We start from the raw sequence: 23,429 nt of genomic DNA, 5'->3' as shown, positions 1-23,429 counted from the left end.
AAGTGTAAAGTGCCGTGGAGACTATATAGCTATAGGGAAGTTGCATATTTGTAGGTAATGGATTTCTGGTATTACCGGCGAAATCCGCCCACCGCGGTCAGGGTTTTGTTACGACTGTTCCAGAAACATGACGGACACCATATAGGAAATAATCAGGGCAGTGACGACAATGTGATTGTTGGCACATGGCCACACGTAACCGGTGAAATATGGCCTTTTGTGAATTTACCTCAGTTATGGTTTTATTCTAACTGCTCATGTAAATACATAAATAGTGGAAAATTACACGCCTCCTAGCACAATGGCTTTAGCAGAATTAGGTAAAAAAATGTGTGATTACAGTTTCTTAGACGTCACTGTCCTAGAATTACTTAAAATGCTGTGTTGTCATCACATTTAACATTTAAATATGAAAACACAGTCTGCAGCTGATCTTGTTCTTTAAACAATATGGTACGAACTTCTCTCTTCAGGTTTATTGAGCTTAGAGATGGAACTATCGGAAGAACCAGTCCTAGGAGAGTGGAAGATTGAGGCTACCATCAATTATCGAAAGGAAACTCAAATATTTACAGTAGAGGAATACGGTGAGAAGTTTTGCGTCACGTGATTCATACTTACACAGCAAAAAACTGATAGGCATATACATGTCAAAATAAAACTGTTATTTGATCACTCTAGTAAACATGTCACACGTTTTCTATAAAACAGCAGTGTTTTGGGGGAAAACGTTGGAAATGATTTATTGAAAACATCAATGTAATGAAAAGGATGCCAGCCGTACGTTTCAACAAAAATGTATGCGTGTATAGTCCCACAATATGCATGTAACGCGTTTATGGATAAGACGTCTGCGTTCAAATAAAATCAACAATACCTTGCACATTAATGTGTGTGTTTTATAAATACATGCCATGCGTCGTTAATACTTGCAATGTAATTAAATGGGTAATTTCCTCTTTATCGGATTCTCAAGAAAAAAAACATTTTCATGCTATCCAAGACATGTCCAAAGTTCGGAAATGATTCAACGTTAGCTAGCCGTTTAATAAATATTTTGAGCCAGTTATTATTAGTCCGTGTTTCCGAGCAACGACGCTTAACACAAATGTTTTTATAATTTTCTTTTTTACTTCTGCATAGTTCTCCCAAAGTTCGAGGTAATAATCAAGCCCCCGCCGTTCATGCCGGCCAATTCTCCCTCCATCACAGGAGAGGTTTGTGCACAGTAAGTCTTGTCTTTAAGTATTCCATGAGCTCAACCAAATATTTTTATTTTTATTCCGTTTAAATTTGGAGAAGTTTATACAGTCTTACATTTGTTGAAGATCACTTGTCGGCCGTCAATACGGTGTACATACAAGATAATTAAAGAAGTACAGCACAGAGAGTAAAACCAGATCACAGATCACAATGTGATAGCTGGCAAATGGTGACACGTAACCGATGAGAAACGGTCCCTTGTCAATTTACCTCAGTTAGGGTTTTATTCTAACTGTTCGTGTAAATGTTTTAATAGTAGCAAACAAGTCACGCGTGTGAAAGTTCGGACACTCTAGTTTCCTCCACCCTTAAAACTGAAAGTCATCGTTTATGTGAAAGTTTCTTTCTAAGCATAAAGCTTTTCAAACTTTGTGGGCTCCCGCTCGCCAGCATTACAATGGGGTATCTCAGTGAATATAACAATCCAATAAATATCAATCAGTCAGTCAATCATACACTTCTGATCAGGCAATGGGTGGTGATTTTATTGGATTGATGCATTCCATCAGTATATTTTTTAAGCCTTACCTTTTTTGAAAATCCCAATGAAAATCCCACACCCCCACACTCCTACCTTATTACAGGTACACTTACGGTAAACGGGTGAGAGGTGTGATGGAGGTGGAGCTGTGTGTTAGGTCACCTCACCTGTTTGACCTTGAGGATCAACCGCCCTGTGACAAACTCATCGAGAAGGTAAGACCATTGTAATGTAACCATCAATATAATAGACGATGTACAGCATAAAGGGCGGCGACGAGACTGTGGCAGGTGTCATCGTCACACGTAACCTGTGAAATACGACCTCTTGTCAAATTACCCCCCGATTAGGGTTTTATTCTAAATCGTCATGCAGTCGGTAAGGTTCATAGATGGAGGGAAGACTTTCATCCCGTTAATAATTTAATATAGGTATCATAGTCGCGCGTTGATAAAACTGTTCATTAAAGCACTATCTTGAAGTAATAAGCGTCTATACTTATACATCCCTGAAGCCTTCAAGACGTCATGTAGACTTTGGCAAAGTTGTAGTTACAAGAGTTGCAAGTTGATACAATAGGCCATAGTGCGATGTTAGGCTTGTAAACTTTATGGAGTCTAGGGACAGACTCGCAACTAAAACCCCAAACGTTTAAAATACATGATTTTGTATGTGTGTGAGTGACATTCCGAGTGGCTGAATTCCTTATTGCGCGCGAGCTACTTTATGATGAACAGCTTGAAAACGTTTGAAGGCAGGTCATGTGACTGTCAGGCTGTCAGAATTCACCAGCCTTATTCTTTGTTATTGTAGGCCTACCAGTATTTTAAATATATCCAAACGCCCATAATTATTTATACTGGGAAACTTGAGCATTAAATCTAAGTCTATGGTAATAGGAATGAACAAAATCAGGAAATTTGTTATAATATGGCACTCTTTTTGATTTCACGTGTCTAACACGGCACTTAGAATGTTTACATTCTCATGAAGCAGGGAATATCGTTGCATGTGCAATATTTATAAAGAAGGTCACACAGTTCACTGCAGCTGAAAGTCATAGTCCCCATAAAACTTCATATTCAGGCTTAAAGTGCTAGCCCAAGGCTATTGAGTACATCAGCATTAGATCATATATCTAGCATTGCTCACAAGCGACCAGCTGGAACCAATTTCTATCTCTAAAATACGGCTGGTACTGACGTCAAAACAAAACCACAGTTTATGTGAATGCCAGACTGATCCCATCACGTTTTGGTGGTATTCTGATGTAACTTTGTGAAAGATCGCACCAATACCTGGCCTTTTAACGAAACTCTACACAACGAAGTCTAGAGATAACACTTCGAGGCGCCATTTACTATCAACAGTCTCATTCACTAAGTCATTAAACTAGAGTGAGAGCCAAAAGAACCGCAATATAACTGCTCGAAATTTGGCTTTATTCACTAACAGAACAGTTTTTTCTTTTTCAGTTTAATGCTATCAATTAATTCTGATATTAAAGTCCAAACCAATTATATCACATAAAGTCACAAAATTTGGTGGAGCTTATCTATGGTTTTCAGAACGAAATTCTCTGCCCTGTGTCCTTCTTAAATAAACCATCTAACCACATTATGAAACAACATATACGTAAACTGTTGTGAAGCTTATTAAAATATCACTTTTAGAAAGAACTAGTTGCCTTAATTACTTTAACCGTCATTATTACCATACCTTTTTTCATAAATCAGATCGACGGATGCAAAATGTTTTCCATTGACTCCAAACTGGTGAACTTGGGTTCGGCCGACTACCCACTATGGGATCACAGAGTCTACATCAACGCCTCGGTCACTGAGAGCGACACAGGTAAGACAAGCTTAGTTCATCGGCAAGCAATGTTCAACGATATCCGCAGCTGTTTTCTATATCTTACTAGTAACAGTATAACCTTTATGCGGGTGTGCACTCTTTGGACAAGCGTTATTTTCAATCCCATGTAAAGTTTACCTATTCATGGGAAGCCAGTTGGTCAACTTGATCAGATACCTGACATGGTAATAGATGCTTGATCCTGAGGTCGTTGGTTCAAAACCCATTGTGGCCCTTCTTCTTTTTCAACACTAGGACGGGTGTTATACGAAAAGAGTGAAATCCCTTCTCCCAAATGTTGTGCTTGATAAAATACATTCATCTCAAGTAATTTTTTATTTAATGTCGGGGTCATCATGTTACATTTGCTGTAGAAAAGTTTCCATTACGTGAATAAGCCATTACATCATATTACATTTGCTATAGAAGAGTTTCCATTACGTGAATAAGCCATTACATCATGTTACATTTGCTGTAGAAAAGTTTCCATTACGTGAATAAGCCATTACATCATGGTACATTTGCGTAGAAATGTTTCCATTACGTGAATAAGCCATTTTTCTTGGCCTTTCAGTAATGTTCCTTCCAAAACATGTTGTAACCAGGAACGATATAAGGTTTGTTGTGTTTTTTCCAGGGGTTACTGAGTATGGTGTCAGTAATTCTGCTAAAGTCATACAAGAAGCCCTCAAGCTGGACTTTGGCAAATCAAGTCGATACTTCAAGCCAGGATTGCCATATAAGGGCAAGGTAAAGATTGTCTTTTGTATGAAATCACTTCTGTTCTTGTAATAAATCATCAATTTGATTTATTTATTTGATCGGCGTTTTACGCCGCACTCAAGAATATTTCACTTATACGACGACACCCAGCCTTGTATGGTGGGAGGAAACCGGCCAAAGCCTGAGGGAAACCCACGACCATCCGCAAGTAGAAATCATCAACATGGAGTGACATAAGTTTGAATCCTTAAATTTTTTTCACGCTGCAAGATATCATCCTAATCAAAAAATTCCCCATAGACTAGAAAATAAAAAAAAAACAATTCAAATTAATCACGATCTTAATAGACAAATTTTTGTCTGCACAGACGTTGTGCAGCGCTAATAGACAGACTTCTTATGACGAAAGTCTGGTGTCATAAAAACTGGGTTCAGTGTATAAGCGAAGTAAATTTTTGTGGCATAATGCCCTGAATCATATCTATGTATTGTAAACTGCACACAAAATTGACAACCAATGTATTAAAAAGTTGGAAAATAAGTCCTGCATTCACTTTTCCAGTTAAATTTCAGATGAACACCTTGCCAGTTCCATAAACCGCCTAATCGTACAGCTTATAGCCAGTGGGATTGCTTACTGAGATGTACTTGTAGTTGTGATGGGCTTTACCTTATAACGCCGTGTCTCACAAAAATACGAAAGTTTGATTCCTAGATTGCCAAACATTAATCTTTGCATAAACGTATATTGTAGGTGCGCGTCCGGAAACCTAATGGCGAGCCTGCCCGCGACGAACCAATCAAAGTGGCTGCAGTGGATTATGAAAGCGGGGTTCGTGCCGAGGATGTGTTTGTCTCAAACAGTGAAGGAGAGGTGTATTTTGTTCTCCCTGGCGAGTTGCTGCTGCTTTCCAAAGAACTCACCCTGCTTGTAAGTATGGAAGGATTCTTCAGAAGACTAACCAATATACAACAAATGTAATCTTGATTAAACTAAACTGTGCAACTTAAATAATTGTCTGTTCCCAGTGGTTTCTGAAAACAAACCATTCATATCTTGTGAGCACAATTACCTCTTGACTTCTTAAGAAAACGAGTACGGTGTACAAAAAGCTTTTCTCGACAATTCTAATGATTTAATTTATTTATTTATTTGACTGGTATCCGTACTCAAGATTGGTGTCCGTACTCAAGAATATTTCATTTATACGACGACGACCAGCATTAAGGTGGGAGGACACTGGCAGAGCCCGGAACAAACCCGCAACTTCCGAAATCGGGGTGGGTAGGCCGACGCATCTTTACTTGGTGTCTTCGGCAGGGCGCTCCAATGTAGCAGGACTGACATATGATGTGGAGGAAAATGACATTAAATCCGAATGAGACATTTCAGTGTGAAACGTTTTTGCATGTTTAAAGTCAGGATACTATCATATTTTATTTTACCAACAAAAAAGACAGTAAACCAGGTGTATCTGCCTTGTTTGGTGTTGGGTGCATATTTATCATTCATTGCAAGCGCACAAAAAATAAACTCGGAAGTGGAAAGAGCTCAAATTGTGGTTGGTACCTTGTCCTTCAGAAAGAATTAGTATAGAAATTTGAAACTTCCTAGAGCAAAACACTTTAGTTTTAGCTGTGTTTGAATTTTTGACCAAAGTCTTAAGATGTTTGATAAGTATGGCCTTGGTTGTTCAGTTATTCCGGATGTGGACATATTTATTTGATAACATTCTTCTGTGACGCACTGGTCAATCTTTTTTTTCGCAACAGGCTGAAGCTATCCGGTATAAGGACTCGGAAAACTTGGATAACGAGGACAGGCATGTTATGTATCAGCCGACAGCGTTGGTGAGAATACAGGCCTGGTACTCCCGCAGTAAGAGCTTTATCCAGATATTCCCAGTAGAAGAAGCCGTTGAATGTAACAAGGATTTAACAGTGGGCATCGCCTATACCACCACACCTGGAACCACTGTCAAATTTCATTACCAGGTAACATTTATTATATGACTAATTTCAAATACAAACACAACCTTGGTCGCCCATCTATATTAAGCCTTTTGTTTCCAACGTTTACCTCTTGGACATGCTCACTTGCATACATGGGCTATTTGCATACTAGCTTTCACTGTCAGGTTGGACGAATGCTGATCAAATACCTAAATATAGTTACAGCCGTTTATTCTCGGCTCGTATATAGAGGATATACTTAAATTGGTTTTATTGTTTACACCTTGTCAGGCTGTATGTAGAAGACCGTTACAACCGTTCACTATGAGTTTTATTTCCTACAGAGGAAATACACGTTTTATTTGTTGTATTATATCCACCTTTATTGTCAGGTTGTATCCAGAGGGAATATCGTTACAAATGGGGAACAAGAGCAGTACTTCAACCTACACGTTTTCAACCAAGATGATACTGCTGTTTTAACGCTCCAAGAAGGGGGTGGAACGTCAGTTCCTCCTCAGCCGCCTCCGGTGGGGAATATCTTTGATCAGTCATTTCTCGCCGGGGAGAACCCTTTTGCGTCAGACAGTGAATTGATGCGAGAAATTGAACGGGAAATAGCTCAAGAACGTTTTGCATCTCAGGCCGGCCAGCAAGAGGCAGTTCCTGACCCATATGCTGGCCGAACACCTGTTGAAGAAGACTTCATAGAGCCTGAACATTATCAGCCTCTTGGTAATAAACCGGCCTTATCCCCTGATCCGTATGCTGGCCTGACGCCTGTTGAAGAAGACTTCATAGAGCCTAAACATTATCAGCCTCTTGGTAGTCAACCATCCCAATCCCCTGATCCGTATGCTGGCCGGACGCCTGTTGAAGAAGACTTCATAAAGCCTAAACATTATCAACCCCTTGGTAGTCAACCTTCCCAATCCCCTGATCCGTATGCTGGCCGAACGCCTGTTGAAGAAGACTTCATAAAGCCTAAACATTATCAACCCCTTGGTAGTCAACCTTCCCAATCCCCGGATCCGTATGCTGGCCGAACGCCTGTTGAAGAAGACTTCATAAAGCCTAAACATTATCAACCCCTTGGTAGTCAACCTTCCCAATCCCCTGATCCGTATGCTGGCCGGACGCCTGTTGAAGAAGACTTCATAAAGCCTAAACATTATCAACCCCTTGGTAGTCAACCATCCCAATCCCCTGATCCGTATGCTGGCCGGACGCCTGTTGAAGAAGACTTCATAGAGCCTAAACATTATCAACCCCTTGGTAGTCAACCTTCCCAATCCCCTGATCCGTATGCTGGCCGGACGCCTGTTGAAGAAGACTTCATAGAGCCTAAACATTATCAGCCTCTTGGTAATAAACCGGCCTTATCCCCTGATCCGTATGCTGGCCGAACGCCTGTTGAAGAAGACTTCATAAAGCCTAAACATTATCAACCCCTTGGTAGTCAACCTTCCCAATCCCCGGATCCAAATGCTGGCCGGAAGCCTGTTGAGGAGGACTTCATACAGCCTGAACACTTCCAACCTCTTGGAGCACGTCTCCAACCGCCACCAGTTGATCCGTACGCTGGCAGAAAGCCTGTTGAAGAAGATCCGATCCGTCCAAAGCATTACCAGCCTCTGCAAATGGATGACATTTCAAATGTAAAGAACGAAAAAGGTAAGAAGAAACATTTTAACGATTAACTCCTCGTGGTGATAAGAGAAACTTTAGGTATGACGTACAAACCCAAGCATGCATGCATACACACGTAAATACATACATACCTACATAAGTACATACATACACCCACACAAGAACACATTCATACATACATACATACATAATTGTAACCGCCATATCTCTGAACCAGATTGATAGGAAATCGTGAATATTTGCTGAGATGATCATCTCAAGCTGTATGAATCATACACGGCTGTTCTACTGATATTTTAGAACCTGTACATAGTAGAGGTAAAACAGCAACAAAGAAAAAGCAGAAATGAAAACTTACGATAAAAATTCCTTTTGCAGATAATACGGATCATCCTGATGAAGATTTAATCTCTGAAGGGGACCGAGTGTTCATCAAGCAGGAGGAGACCACTTATGAGGAATCGACACATTTCAGTCACCTGCAATTGACCATCCCCGTTACCATGGCAATGTCACCGGAAGCTCAACTCCTCGTCTACCACATCCGGCCTCAGGATGGCGAGATCGTCGCTGACGCCATTACTTTCAAAGTGAAGAGATGCTTTCAAAACCAGGTTCGAAAGTATACCATTAAGAAACGTCAATAATTCATAGCTTAGTCACTTAAGGTAGTATGTACTGCAAATACGTATAAAATATGCAGGATCTAGAAGCGTTTGTAAATCAGTTTGGTACAAAATGTGTAACATTTGTATACAAGGTGGTTATTGTATGCTAGTAAACATCCTACATATATTCTCTACTTTCATTGTTTAAAATTGGCGTGATGCTCCACAAGCGTTGCACACTGGAAATGATGGTCAGTGGTTGGGTGGCATTTTTTGTTGTTGTTGCACAGTCTCCTCCCCTATTATGCGCTCCGTTAAACATGTTAAATTACGGCTCATGACCAGACTTCAGAGATATTGAAATTATGTTAATCTCTTAGTACGTTTTTGTCATATGATAAAGCAAACTATGCATTCTCCATTATTTGGTATCATGGTTTCTCACTTCACCACGAAATTCTGTGGACTAATTGGCTGCGTTACAGGTTTCGTTCAAGTTTAAAAAGCCTAAGGCTCGTCCGGGCAAGGCGACGACACTTCGTGTGAACGCAGACTCCGGATCGCTGTGTGGTATCGGTGTGGTTGACAAGAGTGTCCATCTTGCAGGCACAGATAACCAGATGTCTCCGGAAAAGGTATTGAAAAATTGTGAAAACCTTTCAAGTCCTTTATACTATGTTCAGCTTGTTTTGATGTCTCTGTTTATTTGTTTTACAACAGTTATTTAAAGGTTAAGGTAGTTGCATTTAATCTTTCTAATTCTGTTAGGCCTTTATATACGTGGTGAAAATATACCACAAAAAGACACCAGAAATTAAACCTTTGCCAAAAGCAATTCTGGCAATGCACGTACTAAACAACGTGAATCCTTTACACTCAACGAAAACGTGCCGCATTTTTGCATAAACTTTTACATTACCAAAGAGTTTTTTTGCGAATAAAAATAAACTTTTATTCCATACTTTAGGTTTTCCGGCAGCTGTCAAAGTACAACATCGGGAGAAACTTCGGGAGTCGCAGTGAAGACCAGGAATATTGTCGGGGAAAGATGCTTGTTGGCCAGGGCGGTACGACTCCTGTCTTCGTTAAAAAAAAACTTTGCAAACTACACAAGCTATGTCATTTAAAATCATTGTTTAACTTTACTACCTATAAACATAAAACAGCCGTGTTATTCGTCTGGGCGGAATAAGTGGTTATTTTATCTTACACTTATTGATATATAGTATTCTGCCCTTCAACGAGCAGATATTTGTAAACATCCATAGCATTGGGTGCTTAGGTTTTTCGTGGTAGGCCTGCACGTATGCTTCACAGTTCAACAAATCATTATTGTTTCCATTGAACTCAAATCATAAGCTTAGTGTGCAACATTCTTTTGTTAGCAATGATACTGTCAGGTCTTGTGTCTATATTTGCGGTTTGGGGTCACACTTTGGGTAAGTTTATTTATTTATTTATTTATTTATTTATTTATTTATTTGATTGGTGTTTTACGCCGTACTCAAGAATATTTCACTTATACCACGGCAGCCAGCATTATGATGGGAGGAAACCAGACAGGGCCCGAGGGAAAACCACGGCCATCCATAGGTTGCTGGTAGACCTTCCCACGTCCGGCTGGAGATGAAGCCAGCATGAGCTGGACTTGAACTCACACCGACCGCATTGGTGAGAGGCTCCTGGTCATTGTGCCGCGCTGGCGTGTTAATCCCCTCGATCACGGAGGCCCCCTAGGTCGGTCTAAAGTTAGCACTAGATTTTCTTTTGCAAATAAAAAACAATGAGCATTGGTTCAGTTTGTAATTGAATCACGAATAACGTATACATAATGTTTCGGTGTTCGAATTAAAACTATAGGTTTGGTATTTGAACATTATAAAAGAAGCCAGCGCTAGGTTACTTTTTCGCATCTAGAATTGTGTTCGGTATTTAATCCTCTAAAAAGTAGTCAGCAGGAATATCGTAGCATTTTGTGCGGTATTCTAGTCAAGAATACCGTAGCTAGCACTGGATTCGGTATTTCTATCACAGAAAAGTACAGTCATAGCACTGGGTTCGGTAATCTAGTGAAGAATACGGTAGCTAGCACTGGGTGCGATATTTGTATCACAGAAAAGTACAGTTAGTACTGGGTTTGGTAATCTAGTCAAGAATACGGTAGCTAGCACTGGATTCGGTATTTGTATCGCGGAAAAGTACAGTTAGTACTGGGTTCGGTAATCTAATCAAGAATACCGTAGCTAGCACTGAATTCGGTATTTCTATCACAGAAAAGTACAGTTAGCACTGGGTTTGGTAATCTAGTCAAGAATACGGTAGATAGCACAGGGTGCGATATTTGTATCACAGAAAAGTACAGTTAGTACTGGGTTCGGTAATCTAGTAAAGAATGCCGTAACTAGCACTGGGTGCGATATTTGTATCACAGAAAAGTATAGCTACCACTAAATTCAATATTCTAATCACGAAATTGAACTTAGATTGCACTTTGTTCGGTATCTAAATCACAGCTGGGTTCGATGTTCGAACCACGAATATATTGCCAACATTTACAGCATTGGTATTTGAATGACATGTGGATTCGGTATTTTGAATCACGAATAGTCTATCTTCATTGTGTCCGGTATTTGAATCACAGGTGGATTTGGTATTTGAATCACGAATAACGTAGTTTCATTTTGTCCGGTTTTTGAATCACAATTGAAGTCGGTATTCGAATCACGAATAACGTAGCTGCACCGGGTCTGATATTCGTATCACATGCCTTATGCACGAATGACTTTCTGCTTGTAGAATTTCCTCCCATTCGGTTCGGACCCCCAGGCCTGGGACCTCTCAGAAAGAAACGACAGTCATCACCGCAATCTGCTTATTACAGCCCTTATGTGGATGCCATCAAAGCCTTCAGAGTAAGTGGACATGTAACCCTCCTGCATCCATAGTCACAAGTCCCAACACGAATAATCTTTACAGTGCATGCTTCCCTCTCTGCCTTTCATTTTACATCACTGCCACCAATATCAAGTTTTGTACAGAAATCTTGAACACGGCAGAAAGTGATGTCAAAAAACACAAACAATCTGTTTCAGCCATTATCTTTGGTAATACTTTCATTCACTGGCATTCTCTTCATCTAGAGTATGTATAACATGATTCTAACCAAAATTTTCCACTGTTTAAGCATTTACGTGAACAGTTAGAATCAAATCCTATCTGAGGTCAAGAGGCCGTTTTTCATGTGACCAGTTGATATCACACTATCTTTGCTGTTCTGGTTTTACTTTCCATGCTGTAAATATTTTAAATATTTAAATATTAACATCTGTTTTTCACAATGAACATCTCAGAAAGAGGTAAGAAAAGAAGTCATGACCGGCTCCCTTGCTAACGTGAGCTGAATACCGGTACTTATTTAATGACCAAAAAAACGTGAAAGGACTCCTCACATAAGTGATACCCTTTACTGGAACCGGTCAAACTGTAGTGGTTGTTTCTATATAACCACACTGTGAAGAAAATGGGGTAGCATGAGCAAGAGGAACAACTGTTTTCTTTTTATCCTTAAGCTTTATTAATTTTCTTATCAATCAGATGAAAAAATTATACTATATATAAAACAATTATAAACGACGGAGCCTCCATGGCCTAATGATTAGCCTGCCATTGCAGCGAAATGACCCAGGAGCCCCTCCCAAATGCGATTATGCTGCGCTCAACCTGCGGGTGGTCGTGGGTTTCTCCCGGGATCTGCCCTGTTTCCTCCCATAATGCTGGCCGCCGTCGTATGAGTGAAATATTCTTGAGTAAGGCTTTAAATTGTAATATCTGCTTGTTTACCTTGGTTAATACACCACACTTGCATGTAATGTCACATTTGACTACCATGGCAACGTAATACAAGATAACAATGGCTGCCATGACAGTCACGTGCACTGCACGTGTTACGAAAAATACCATTAGACATAACGTGTAGCGTAATCCTACTTTATTCAGACAGCCGGTTTGACCACTCTCACTGACCTTGACATACAAACCCGGCCGTGTGATATCAGAGACGCAGATGATCCGATATTCCGTACCAAATTTGATGAAGGCATTAGAGGCGTTCCGGGTCCGGGAGGTACGTCACTTATATATATGCACTTTTACTTACTTTTACCTCCACCAAGATCGTTATGTTTTTGTCTGTTTGTCTGTCTGCTTGTCTGTCTGTCAGCAACTTTACAGAAAGAAAAACAGGGATCTGGATGAAATGTTGAAGACAGTTATGCAGTGGATGGGATAAGCATTTCTGCACAAGTTTGGCTACAAGGGAACAATCCGTTAAACTTTGGTGCGGCTCCGGATTGCGATCGAAAAGTCTTTACACCATTGGCTATTATTATTCAGTATTGTCCATATGTTGGTGGGATTTTGCAAAGGTCTGCTTCTAGATCGCTTTATTATATTGATTTGGTCGGGTTGGAGGCACAAATCGAAGCCTGGAGAAAACCCCACACCTGAATATCCCGGATATGTATAGGCCTGCACACTGAAAATAAGTGTTTCGCATATAAACACATTACAGTGTAGAAACGTGTCTTGGTGTTTATTCACAAAAAGCATGTTTAGTAACTAATAAGATGCGTTTATTATAGTAAACATGTTTAATAATTCAAAATACACAAACAGCCCAGTAAACACAACTATTTGTGTTAGCTGTAAAAAGCCGATAAACACGAAGAATGTTTACTATTGTTAACACGTGAAATGTTTATACATGTAAGGCCGCAGTGAGTCTGTGACCTACCTGATACGTTATGAGCTACTGATTTAGCTGGATATTCATTCACTTTAAGGACCCTTTCCAATCCCACTGGACACAGCCTTCGGCAGTGACGAAGACTTTGACCTGGACGGTTCTGGAGAGAACCTGGCACCTATACGCTCTTACTTCCCGGAAACATGGTTGTGGGAGCTCATGAGAATAGGGTAGCGTATATCAATGTATTTTTATAACATGCTTAGTGATAACAAATGGCTTCACTGATCAACAATTTTAATATGCAGTGTTTTCTTTTTCTTAGAATCATGCCTTGCTTAACAGCTTGTCATGTTATAACCGAATATTAATCCTTGTCTGACTGAATGTTTTTGATAACATTTCTGACAGAACGACAACAACTTAGACCTATATATTATTGATTGTGTCAGAGTAATACTTTATGTACATTCTTTTATTTGACTAGAAAGAAAATTTGCTTAATATTCTAATTTCAGAACATAGAGCACAAGAAGAGTCTTCCAAGTAAAGACACAGCCTTCATTTTGGTATTCATTGTTTAGACATATACACTAATATAGATATTAATTATTCTAATAAGTTGTCTGACTTTCATTTTCCTTTCCAGAGACGCTGGCCTTGGGTTGTTAACCCGAAGTATCCCTGACACAATTACTGAGTGGGTGGGAGGAGCAGTTTGTCTTAACCCCAAATCAGGGCTGGGTGTTTCTCCACCCGCCTCCATCACTACCTTCCAACATTTCTTTATCTCCTACACTTTACCCTACTCTGTCATCAGAGGAGAGAGGATTCCCATAATCGTAACAGCTTTCAGTTATCTGAAGGACTGTCTGGAGGTGAGCCATTTTTTCGTCGTAACGTACGTCATTGACTACGTCAGCATGTTACGCTAGGGCATGGTAGACGATGTATACTAGGAACAATTTACTCTTTTGGTATGGGTCGCACCACATGTCCGAGAGGTTACAGTGTCAGCTTTGTAAGTCAGATATAGGAGTTCAAACCTAAATCTTGACCATGAAATTTCTCAGTTTTGTTATTTCCTCACGTTGCACTCATTATTGGGAGAATAAGTACTGGACAGACCTCATGGTTAGAGGTGAGAATTATTGATACGTCGGCATTATACAACTTTCTTGTCAGTAAATTTTCACTTATAATTCTGTCTAATTTGGTTAAACCCAGAGTAGTATAGGCATCGTGTTAAATGAAATGGGCGCTTTGGATATACGAATCGGTGAATTCAATCACCGGAAATGAGATGCGTGATTTTGATTAACGACAGCTCGCATGAAATCGTGGTTTGCGATAAGGATATCAATGAAATTTTCACGCCTCTATCATTTCTTGCGTTTTTTTCGTTTCATTGAAAACGGCTGATTGCTTCTATAGTTACATGACTCCAACCAAATTCCTTACATATTTTCTTAGTTCTTTGGTGGTTTGAGCTGAAAACCCTTGTTTTTGGAAATTGATTTGGAGATTGTATTGACCTAGAAAGTTCATTATGATTAAATGTGAATACTCGAATGTCTGCCACCATGTCCATATTTAGGGACAACCTCGTGCAAAAAGAATCCGCTTTTGGTTCGACCACACAAACTTGTTCAGAGAGATGTTTGAACCCCAAAGTCTTTTTGTTTGAAAACAATATCTGAAAATATAATATATTATAAATCTAATATAGTTACTGATTTCTATATTTTTTTTATTGAATTATATACAGTCGAGTGTGTGTATGCGAGCCTCTGTGACAACCACCAAGTATGTCACAAGAGGTATTACACAACTTTTTCTATACCTTTATATTTGACCGCTTCGGTGGCCTAATGAATAGAGCGCCCGCGTCGAAGTCGGGAGACCCGTGATCAAGCGCGGGTTCTGTCAAACCAAAAACTTTTCAAAATGGCTGCACAGAGTGGTTAGAGCAAGGAAACAGGACTGGTTGGCCTGGTGTCAGTTTAATGTGAATGGGTGGGGTGTTATGTCTGGTGTCTTCTTTGATACTTCAGTGGCGGCAGCACTTTGGTGGCATGGACTCGCCCTGCCACAAGAAGACACAGTATATGTACATGTTGTTAAGTACGACGTTAAAACCTAAGCATTCAATCATTCACTCTATATCTTTATAAGTTTTTTCAGGTATAGTTTTTTTCGGGTATAGTTTTTAATTATTCAGTAAATTTCACTGGTACTTATTTTGATTTTTCTGGTGTCTTTCTCTCCAATAAACAGACAGTAGAATGTTCCAAATTTGTACTTAATTTTGCCCCGTAAATTGAAGTAATAAATATAAAATATCACGTCACAGTAAGTAAAACTAGAGCAGCAAGGACAGTGTTACAATTGGCAAATGGTGAAAAGACCTTTTGATGTTGCAGATTAAAATATCCATGAGGAAAAGTCGACGGTTTGAAATACCCACGGGGTCATCTTCTGAATCACGCTGTTTATGTGGAGGGGAGTCTGCCAGCCAAACGTTCTACATCATTCCTAAGAAATTGGGCAAAACTCGCATATCTGTTGATGTAAGTGGTTGTATAGTTAGATTTTCCGAGTTTGGCATGTTTACTGTACATGTACAGTTTTCTGGATCTGAATGAAGGTTGGTTTTAGAATGCCGTAAGTCCTCCTCATGCTGGCTTCCTCTCCGACCGTACGTGGGAAGGTCTTGCAGAAACCAGCGGATGGTCTTCGGTTTCCCCCGGGCGTAGCCCGCTTTCCTCCCACCGTAAAGCTGACCGCCGTCGTATAAGTGAAATACGGTACGGCGTAAAACACCAATCAGATAAATAAATAAAAACAAAATAAACAAATAAATAAATAGTAACGTTTGTGTGCAATAAATGCACTGCGTATACTCCCGAAGACATGCAAGATGGTAAAATATGCATATCTGAAATGCCCTTAAGCCAACAACTGTATATCTTAACATGGCACTTCCATAACAAGACATCAGTTGGTATTATTTAGAAATTCGGAGCAGGTTTTGAAGTCTTCACTTAAATGTTTCCACGACTTCCCATTCATATTGAGTGACTTCCAGGCATAGAGAATCAGATGTCTGAATTCTGTCTGCAGAATACTTTTAAAGTATAAACATTTCAAACCTTTGTTTGTGACTTGTAGTCACGGGCGGTGAAATCCACTGGCATTTGTAAAAACCGCACAATGAGCTTTAAAGGTTTGGGAGCGCGAGACCGAGTTAGAAATTATCTGCTGGTTGAGGTAAGTAAATGAGACTTTGTCTGTTATTTTGCAGATAGAACACTATCTTATCTCTCCTCTTCTGCAAATTCATACAAAGTTCTGATTCGAAAAATGCTACCCTTAGTTTCCTATAAAAATTGTTCAAGGCAGATTTATATTACAAAAAATATAAGGTTGTCCATTACAGGCATGGGCCCAGTTTCACAAAGATGTCGTTCATGTACGACAAATGTACGATTAAAAAAATGCCGTTCGCCGCTTTGTGAAAGTGGGACCTGGTATGGCGACGCCATTTGCTCAATTTTCTGAGGTCTGTTGAAACAACAGGTGAAACTGAATGATCTGATATCCTGATCTTGGCATTCTTTAGATATACAATAAACCGTATCGCGCGAATATTTATAAATGACATATCAGTGTTTCGGAGAGTAGTAGATCTGAAAGTTGATTATATGTGCACTGCCGCCCTTCGTCACATAGTAGACAGGCGTGTTTGTTAGATTGTATTAATACCTACTGTTTTCTTTTGTTTTTGTTTTTTGTGTGTATGTAATTTAGGCAGAAGGAATACCTAAAGAATATACCTACAGTGCCATGGCTTGCCCAAGAGGTCAGTACATATTCAAAACCACTTTTATTGTTTGTTTTATTTTCTTACCTGTGAAAATTAAAGAAACAGAAGGAACTGTGATCACAGATCGGTTGTGTTTAAGCCAACTCAAGAGAAATTCCGAATATTGGAATCGATATTTTGGTATTAAAATATGTTTTGGCGTGACTATGTAGCCATCTTTAGAAATGTAGGGCAGAAATAAAGAATACCAAAATTCAACCAGTATATATATATATATATATATATATATATATATATATATATATATATATATATATATGTATATGTATATATATAAAACCGACACCTCATTTATAAACAATCAATTTTACCCCTGCATCGTACGTGCCAAGTAGTTTTTGTTCACTGGTTCAGTTTCTTGTATTTTCAGAGCAACCTGGATGGCGCTTTGAAGACAACATCAAACTGAAGTTACCGCAGAATGTGATCAAGGGTTCGGAGCGCGCTCAGTTCTCTATAATAGGTCAGATTATAGATGTAGTTGTGGCGATTATTTATATTCTTGTACGTTGTTGTTCTGTGTGAAGGTCTGAATTATACTGTGTTGATTCCCGCTGGTTAAGATTACGAGTAAGTCGTTTAAGGTTTTTATCATTTCACCTTATAACACTCTTAAAACCAAAGTGTTACATTTAACACTGTAAAGATCACATGTTTCAACACTCTTCAAAGTGTTCACTTTCCAACTCCATTAAAAGCTGATTTATCAACACCTTAAACCAGCACTTGAGTTTTTAAAAAAAATAACACTTTTAATGGAGTTTTGAATATGAACACCTTTGAAGAGCGTTGAAACAATAAAACTGGTCAGATACATGTACCCTTTAAAGGTGCAGTAAATCCGTGTGATCTTTACAGTGTTAACTGTAAATTTTTAGTTTTAAGAGAGAAGTTCTTTCACAAGATAATCTCATGATACTGTAACAACTCATGTGCTACTCTGTACCCTATATCACGACGCACGTAGGCTTGTATGAGGTTTTATAGCCTCATCACTAATATCCTTCCTCCGACCTATAATTAACGTTCGTCAATTAAATTTTTCCAGGTACCCGTTAAAATCATGTTGTGCATATACTTAAGATAAAGAGAATGCATGCGTATCAAGTATAAATAGAGACAAACGTTGATACAGACTGTTTGTGCTTTCTGACATCACTTACTGTCTCGTCACCGTCACCCCAGGGACCCTGGCTTTGTTGAAGATTTCTGTACAAAATTTGATAGTAGTGATAGTGATCTGAAGCGATGGTAGTGAGCGGCGCATACGCTGTAAGGAATATGTACAGATTACATACGAATTTTGAATGCAATCTGAACAGATAAATCTTCGCCCACGCTATTAGATAGCAATGATTTACAATGTGCGAGGAGCACAGTTTTGAAAATATTAGAAATCAGATAGTATATCGACTCACAACTCTGAGCACGGTGTTTTCTGCATCCCCGAACAGGTGATTTGATGGGACTGACTCTAAAGGGCCTGGAGAAGCTGATACAGTTGCCGACAGGATGTGGAGAACAGAACATGTTGAACTTTGCTCCAATCATTTACGTCCTTCAGTATCTGAAGGCCACCAAACAACTAAGTCAGTACGAAGAAGACAGGGCTAAAGATTTCATGAGGAAAGGTGGGTGTCTACGCCTTTTCTCTAAGGCACGTCCATTGTAAGCCTCGGCTCTAAGGACGGGATGTAACTTTTAGATATCGTATGAGGAGAAAATTACATACATTTGCATATAAATTATGTATCAGAGGCAGAAGTAATTTAACCATTTGTTTTAAATTTATTAAAACATTTAGCCATGCGAAACAACTTTAATTCTAAAATCTAAACTTGGGGGAGGGATTGGGGCGTTAGTCAATACTCTTTCTAGGCACTAAAATTTGATGATGGCTATTCATGCTACAGTCCTATATATCCAAAGATACCTTCCATCTGACTGACACTGAGTATATAAACTCAACTAGGCTGTGTTAATACTGGTAATTGTATTGAATGATTTATTTATTTATTTTATTGGTGTTTTACGCCGTGCTCAAGAATAATTCACTTATACGACGGCGGCCACATTATTGTGGGAGGAAACCGAGCAGAAACCGGGGGTAACCCAGGTCATTGTATTGTTTCATTGTGCAAAGGGTTTACTTCAGACAATGAATTCCAATATTTCTTAATACGGAATAATACTAATTGCCTCATCAGAAACTCAGAGCGAGAAGCAACTCAGTGAGTAAAATGCGCGACCTCTAACCAAGAGGCATATGAAACACGAGTTCAGTCCCGAGGATGGGCAGGGGATTTGTAGATTTCAGCGCTCTCGCTCCTTGTCTACAGAATCTTCCTGTCAATAAGTGGCCAACGACGCTCTTGTGGCAGTCTGCGTACGCTTGCTGTTGTTCACGAGCACGCTTGTATCCAACCAATATGACATACAAGTCTTTATCTCGAGTCGTAGGCAGGAAAGTTCGTCAGTAACTTGCCAAAGGTTGGTCGTTTACCCCCTCGGTCTTTTTGGCCTCCATAAAACTGACCGCCATTGTTTTTGTATAAGTGAAAAAACTTGGAGCACACCATTTCACAACAATCAATAAATCAGGCAACCGTTAAATACATTACAAACAGACAAACAAATGTACCATTCTATGAACAGTGACGTCTGAGAAATAGCAAATAGCATTACTATATGTTTTTTACTGAATTCTACTTAATCCATGGTGTAATGCACAGTTAGAATAAAACCCTAACCTAGGTAAATTGAGGCAGTTTTTCACCCGTTACGTGTGACTGTGTGCCAATTGTCACACTGTCGTCGCTGCTCTAGTTTTGCTCTCTGTGCTGTAAGTTATAATATCATGTTCATATACAGGTTACCAGAGCCAACTTACGTACAGACACAAAGATGGTTCCTACAGCGCGTTTGGGGACAAGGATGAAACGGGAAGCATGTGGTTAACCGCCTTCGTTGTCAAGTCTTTCGCTCAGGCTCGGAATCATATATACATTGACCCGGACGACTTGAAAAAGAGCGTAACCTGGCTACAGGTGCGCCAACTGGAGTCCGGCTGCTTCCCGCATGTCGGTCAAGTGATACACAAGGAGATGAAGGGTGGTTTGGCTTCTGGAAACCAAGGCCTGGCAGCACTTACCGCCTACGTACTGACTGCCATGTTGGAGGCCAATACCTCTCGGCAGGTAAGACATATGCTCTTTTCCATGACGTATGCTGTGTTGTCCACGCAGTTTCTAACAACGACATGGTTGAACTGTACTGAAAATCCTAATTGAGGTAAATTGACAAGAGGCTGTATCTGACGAGTAACCATTTAACAACTGTTAGTATCACGCTGCGTGGCTTAGTTGGTTAGCGCGCTAGCGCAACGTAATGACCCAGGAGTCTCTCACCAACGCGGACGCTTTGAGTTCAAGTCCAGCTCATGCTGGCTTCCTCTCCGGCCGTACGTGGGAAGGTCTTTCAGCAACGTGTGCATGGTCGTGGGTTTCCCCCGGGCTGTGCCCGGTTTCCACCCACCATAAAGCTGGCCGCCGTCGTATAAGTAAAATATTCTTGAGTACGGCGTAAGACACCAATCAAATAAATAAATAAATATCACACCGTCATCGAAGTCATCTCCATGTTGTAAGTCCTTTGTTATATTCAAATATTTACAATCGTCAAGATACGACTGGAATAGTGTAAATGGCCTGAAGCAATAGTCATTTGTTCGAAAGGTTCAAAAAGACCTACCAGCTCAGTGCTGTCCACACAATGTCTTCAAATAGTTTACCGGGTTTGGGTTCTCGAAGTCGATTGGATGTGCACGTGTGTTCCTGGCCCTGGAGTGTATAGAGGTTTTTGCTAATGCCTCTTTGATACTTTGTAGCATCCGTCCGTTCAGAGAGCCGTCCGATGCTTGGAAGCCACAGATGTCTCAGACACGTACGCTGTGGCGCTTTCCGCCTATGCTCTCACCCTGTACGACATCAACAGTATGCTCAGATCCAAATTGATGAACAAGCTGTACAGCAACGGCAGGTATACAGGTAGGAACTGGAGATTTTGGTTGCAGATGTAGGATACGGTTTTCAAGTCAAATGCCAGAGATGGAGATTCGATCCCAACCAGCGAGGCAGCGTTTCTAGTCTAAAGTGACCGACCATTTATTCATTCCTGCCTTTGCAATGACCTTTTATGGGCAAAATGACAACGTATTACTCATATATTGCAAGAGAAATGTGGCCAGTTTAGCTTGGACCCTGTGTTGCCATTGCGTTGGAACAACCCATACTTCTTGGACTGTGCAGGTCTAATGAAGGGGACACCATCGAAGAAGTGTAGCAGAAATAATAGCCGTTGGGACATAAAGCTAGCAAACAAACAAACTAAGTTGATGAGTGTTTCTCATTTGGATGGATTCGATAGTCTCCACTGAAACAGTGAAGGACTGCTTGATGACGGTTTGATTTTTACCTCTTTATGGACATTCAAATTGTGTCTTAATGATAATGTCCACTTTTATTCGTTTAACGCTCGACGTTTAAAGTACGCCAAGAATCCAAGAATAAAAAGTCGCCAGGAATATGGTAAGAATAATGGCTTCCTGAACATAAAACTACCAGAAACATTAAATTTTATTAACTTCTGTTGATAACATACTTCCAGACGGTCTTCTTCACTGGGAAAGAAAGACAACTCCTGCTGCTAAAGCGAGCAACTCGTGGCGGGAACCTTACGGTCACGCGCCAGCGCTGGAGGTGGAAATGACGTCGTATGCTCTGCTGGCCTATATCAGCGGGAACCAACCTAATAGTATAATGCTAGCTAGACCAGTGGTTCAGTGGTTGACAAAGCAGAGGAACGCTGAAGGCGGATTTGTGTCAACCCAGGTACGTGAAACTCAAGATACATAAAACTCCGAAAACTGAAATCGTTTTGTAACTCAATATTAAACACGGAAAATTGAAATTATTTTGTAACTGAACATGAAACTCCAAAAATTATGTCAATAAATGCTGAAATATTGAGTTACAAAATGACTTCAATTTTGGAAGTTTCGTGCATTCTAATTTATGCTTAGCTGATATGTGGTTATGATGATTTCAGCTCAGCTAATTGAAGCCTCTACAGGCTTGCTTAGTTTTCCCAACTGTATCAACTAAATAAAAAAGAAACGTTTCAAATGCTTTTTCACTTTCACAGACAGTGTGCTATTAATGATGTATACAATTTCAAATAAAGGGAAATGAACTGTGTGTTTGCTCCCCAGTGTTCTTCAGATCTTTGTCTCAGAAATACACAGATCAAGTCAACCAGAATGGTGTTCTTATCAAGCTCAATCTTTATTTTACAGGATACTGTTGTTGCCCTTCAGGCCATAGCTCTTTACAGCTCCAAGGCTTATCGACCTAAGACTAATCTAACGTGTATTGTTCAAGGCAACAGATTTAATCAAAAGTATCAGATTGTAGACGCGAACAAATTCGCTCTGCATACGACACGTGTCAGACGGCTTCCTAACGAGCTGAAGGTCATCACAGAAGGGATAGGGTGTGCGCTAATCCAGGTGAGCGTGTGACATCATGAGGTTGAAAGGTCAAGGCCAATGCCATGATATACTTACTATAATAAATCGTCCACAATAATGTGCATGTAATTTGACTTCAGTTTTTGATTTACCGGATAATATGTTGGTGATTGCATAATTGTATTCGTTCGTTTTCGGTGATGTTGTTTTGACTTTTTAAGATTACATCGGGATCCCGGGTCATGGTCTTTTTGTTACATCGCTGCTCTCTCTCACTGTTCATTGGGCGTTGTTGACAATATGCGATCGATGGCGCTTGTGAGGCCGTTTGCAGTGCCTGACTTTCACTGACGACTACTTGTTGACTTCATCAATATCGCCCTGAGATCAGAAAGAGCTCTTAGGCTTGGGTCAAAATTTTAAACGCTTATAAAACTGTTATTTCTTATGTAATAAGGTCAAAATATTGCTTGGAAACGTAAGTTCTGGGTAAGTTATTGTAAATTTAAGCTTATATAACGAAAACGAACACACTAAATTTAATGGTTGAAGTTTTGATTGATTTATTTATTTCATTGATGTTTTACGCCGTAGTCAAGAATATTTCAATTATACGACAGCGGGCAGCATTATGGTGGGGCTCATGTTTTGACTTAAGTTTAAGATTGCATCGGGATTCCGGGTCATGGTCTTCTTGTTACATCACTGTTCTCTCTCACTGTTCGTTGGGCGTTGAC

General features: G+C 39.9%; 1 protein-coding gene across 1 annotated transcript in view; it reads left to right on the top strand.

The window, feature by feature from the left end:
• Positions 1-23,429, top strand: part of LOC135473423 (murinoglobulin-2-like) — a 43,542-nt gene that overhangs the window by 8,352 nt on the left and 11,761 nt on the right. Inside the window, exons 6-29 of the mRNA XM_064753272.1 lie at positions 474-587; positions 1,144-1,228; positions 1,848-1,959; positions 3,481-3,598; positions 4,239-4,351; positions 5,079-5,255; positions 6,098-6,319; positions 6,670-7,951; positions 8,306-8,541; positions 9,021-9,170; positions 9,503-9,602; positions 11,332-11,447; positions 12,532-12,658; positions 13,377-13,509; positions 13,929-14,157; positions 15,703-15,849; positions 16,451-16,549; positions 17,090-17,141; positions 17,536-17,628; positions 18,620-18,796; positions 20,037-20,362; positions 21,052-21,211; positions 21,831-22,054; positions 22,519-22,731. Of these exons, the coding sequence (XP_064609342.1) occupies positions 474-587; positions 1,144-1,228; positions 1,848-1,959; positions 3,481-3,598; positions 4,239-4,351; positions 5,079-5,255; positions 6,098-6,319; positions 6,670-7,951; positions 8,306-8,541; positions 9,021-9,170; positions 9,503-9,602; positions 11,332-11,447; positions 12,532-12,658; positions 13,377-13,509; positions 13,929-14,157; positions 15,703-15,849; positions 16,451-16,549; positions 17,090-17,141; positions 17,536-17,628; positions 18,620-18,796; positions 20,037-20,362; positions 21,052-21,211; positions 21,831-22,054; positions 22,519-22,731 (4,805 nt within the window). The remainder of the gene's footprint in view (positions 1-473; positions 588-1,143; positions 1,229-1,847; positions 1,960-3,480; positions 3,599-4,238; positions 4,352-5,078; positions 5,256-6,097; positions 6,320-6,669; positions 7,952-8,305; positions 8,542-9,020; positions 9,171-9,502; positions 9,603-11,331; positions 11,448-12,531; positions 12,659-13,376; positions 13,510-13,928; positions 14,158-15,702; positions 15,850-16,450; positions 16,550-17,089; positions 17,142-17,535; positions 17,629-18,619; positions 18,797-20,036; positions 20,363-21,051; positions 21,212-21,830; positions 22,055-22,518; positions 22,732-23,429) is intronic.

The sequence above is a fragment of the Liolophura sinensis genome, chromosome 8 (genome assembly GCF_032854445.1).
Source record: "Liolophura sinensis isolate JHLJ2023 chromosome 8, CUHK_Ljap_v2, whole genome shotgun sequence".
Lineage (NCBI taxonomy): Eukaryota > Metazoa > Mollusca > Polyplacophora > Chitonida > Chitonidae > Liolophura > Liolophura sinensis.
Note: the sequence above shows the minus strand (reverse complement) of the source record. Positions and strands in the feature narration are given on the sequence as shown.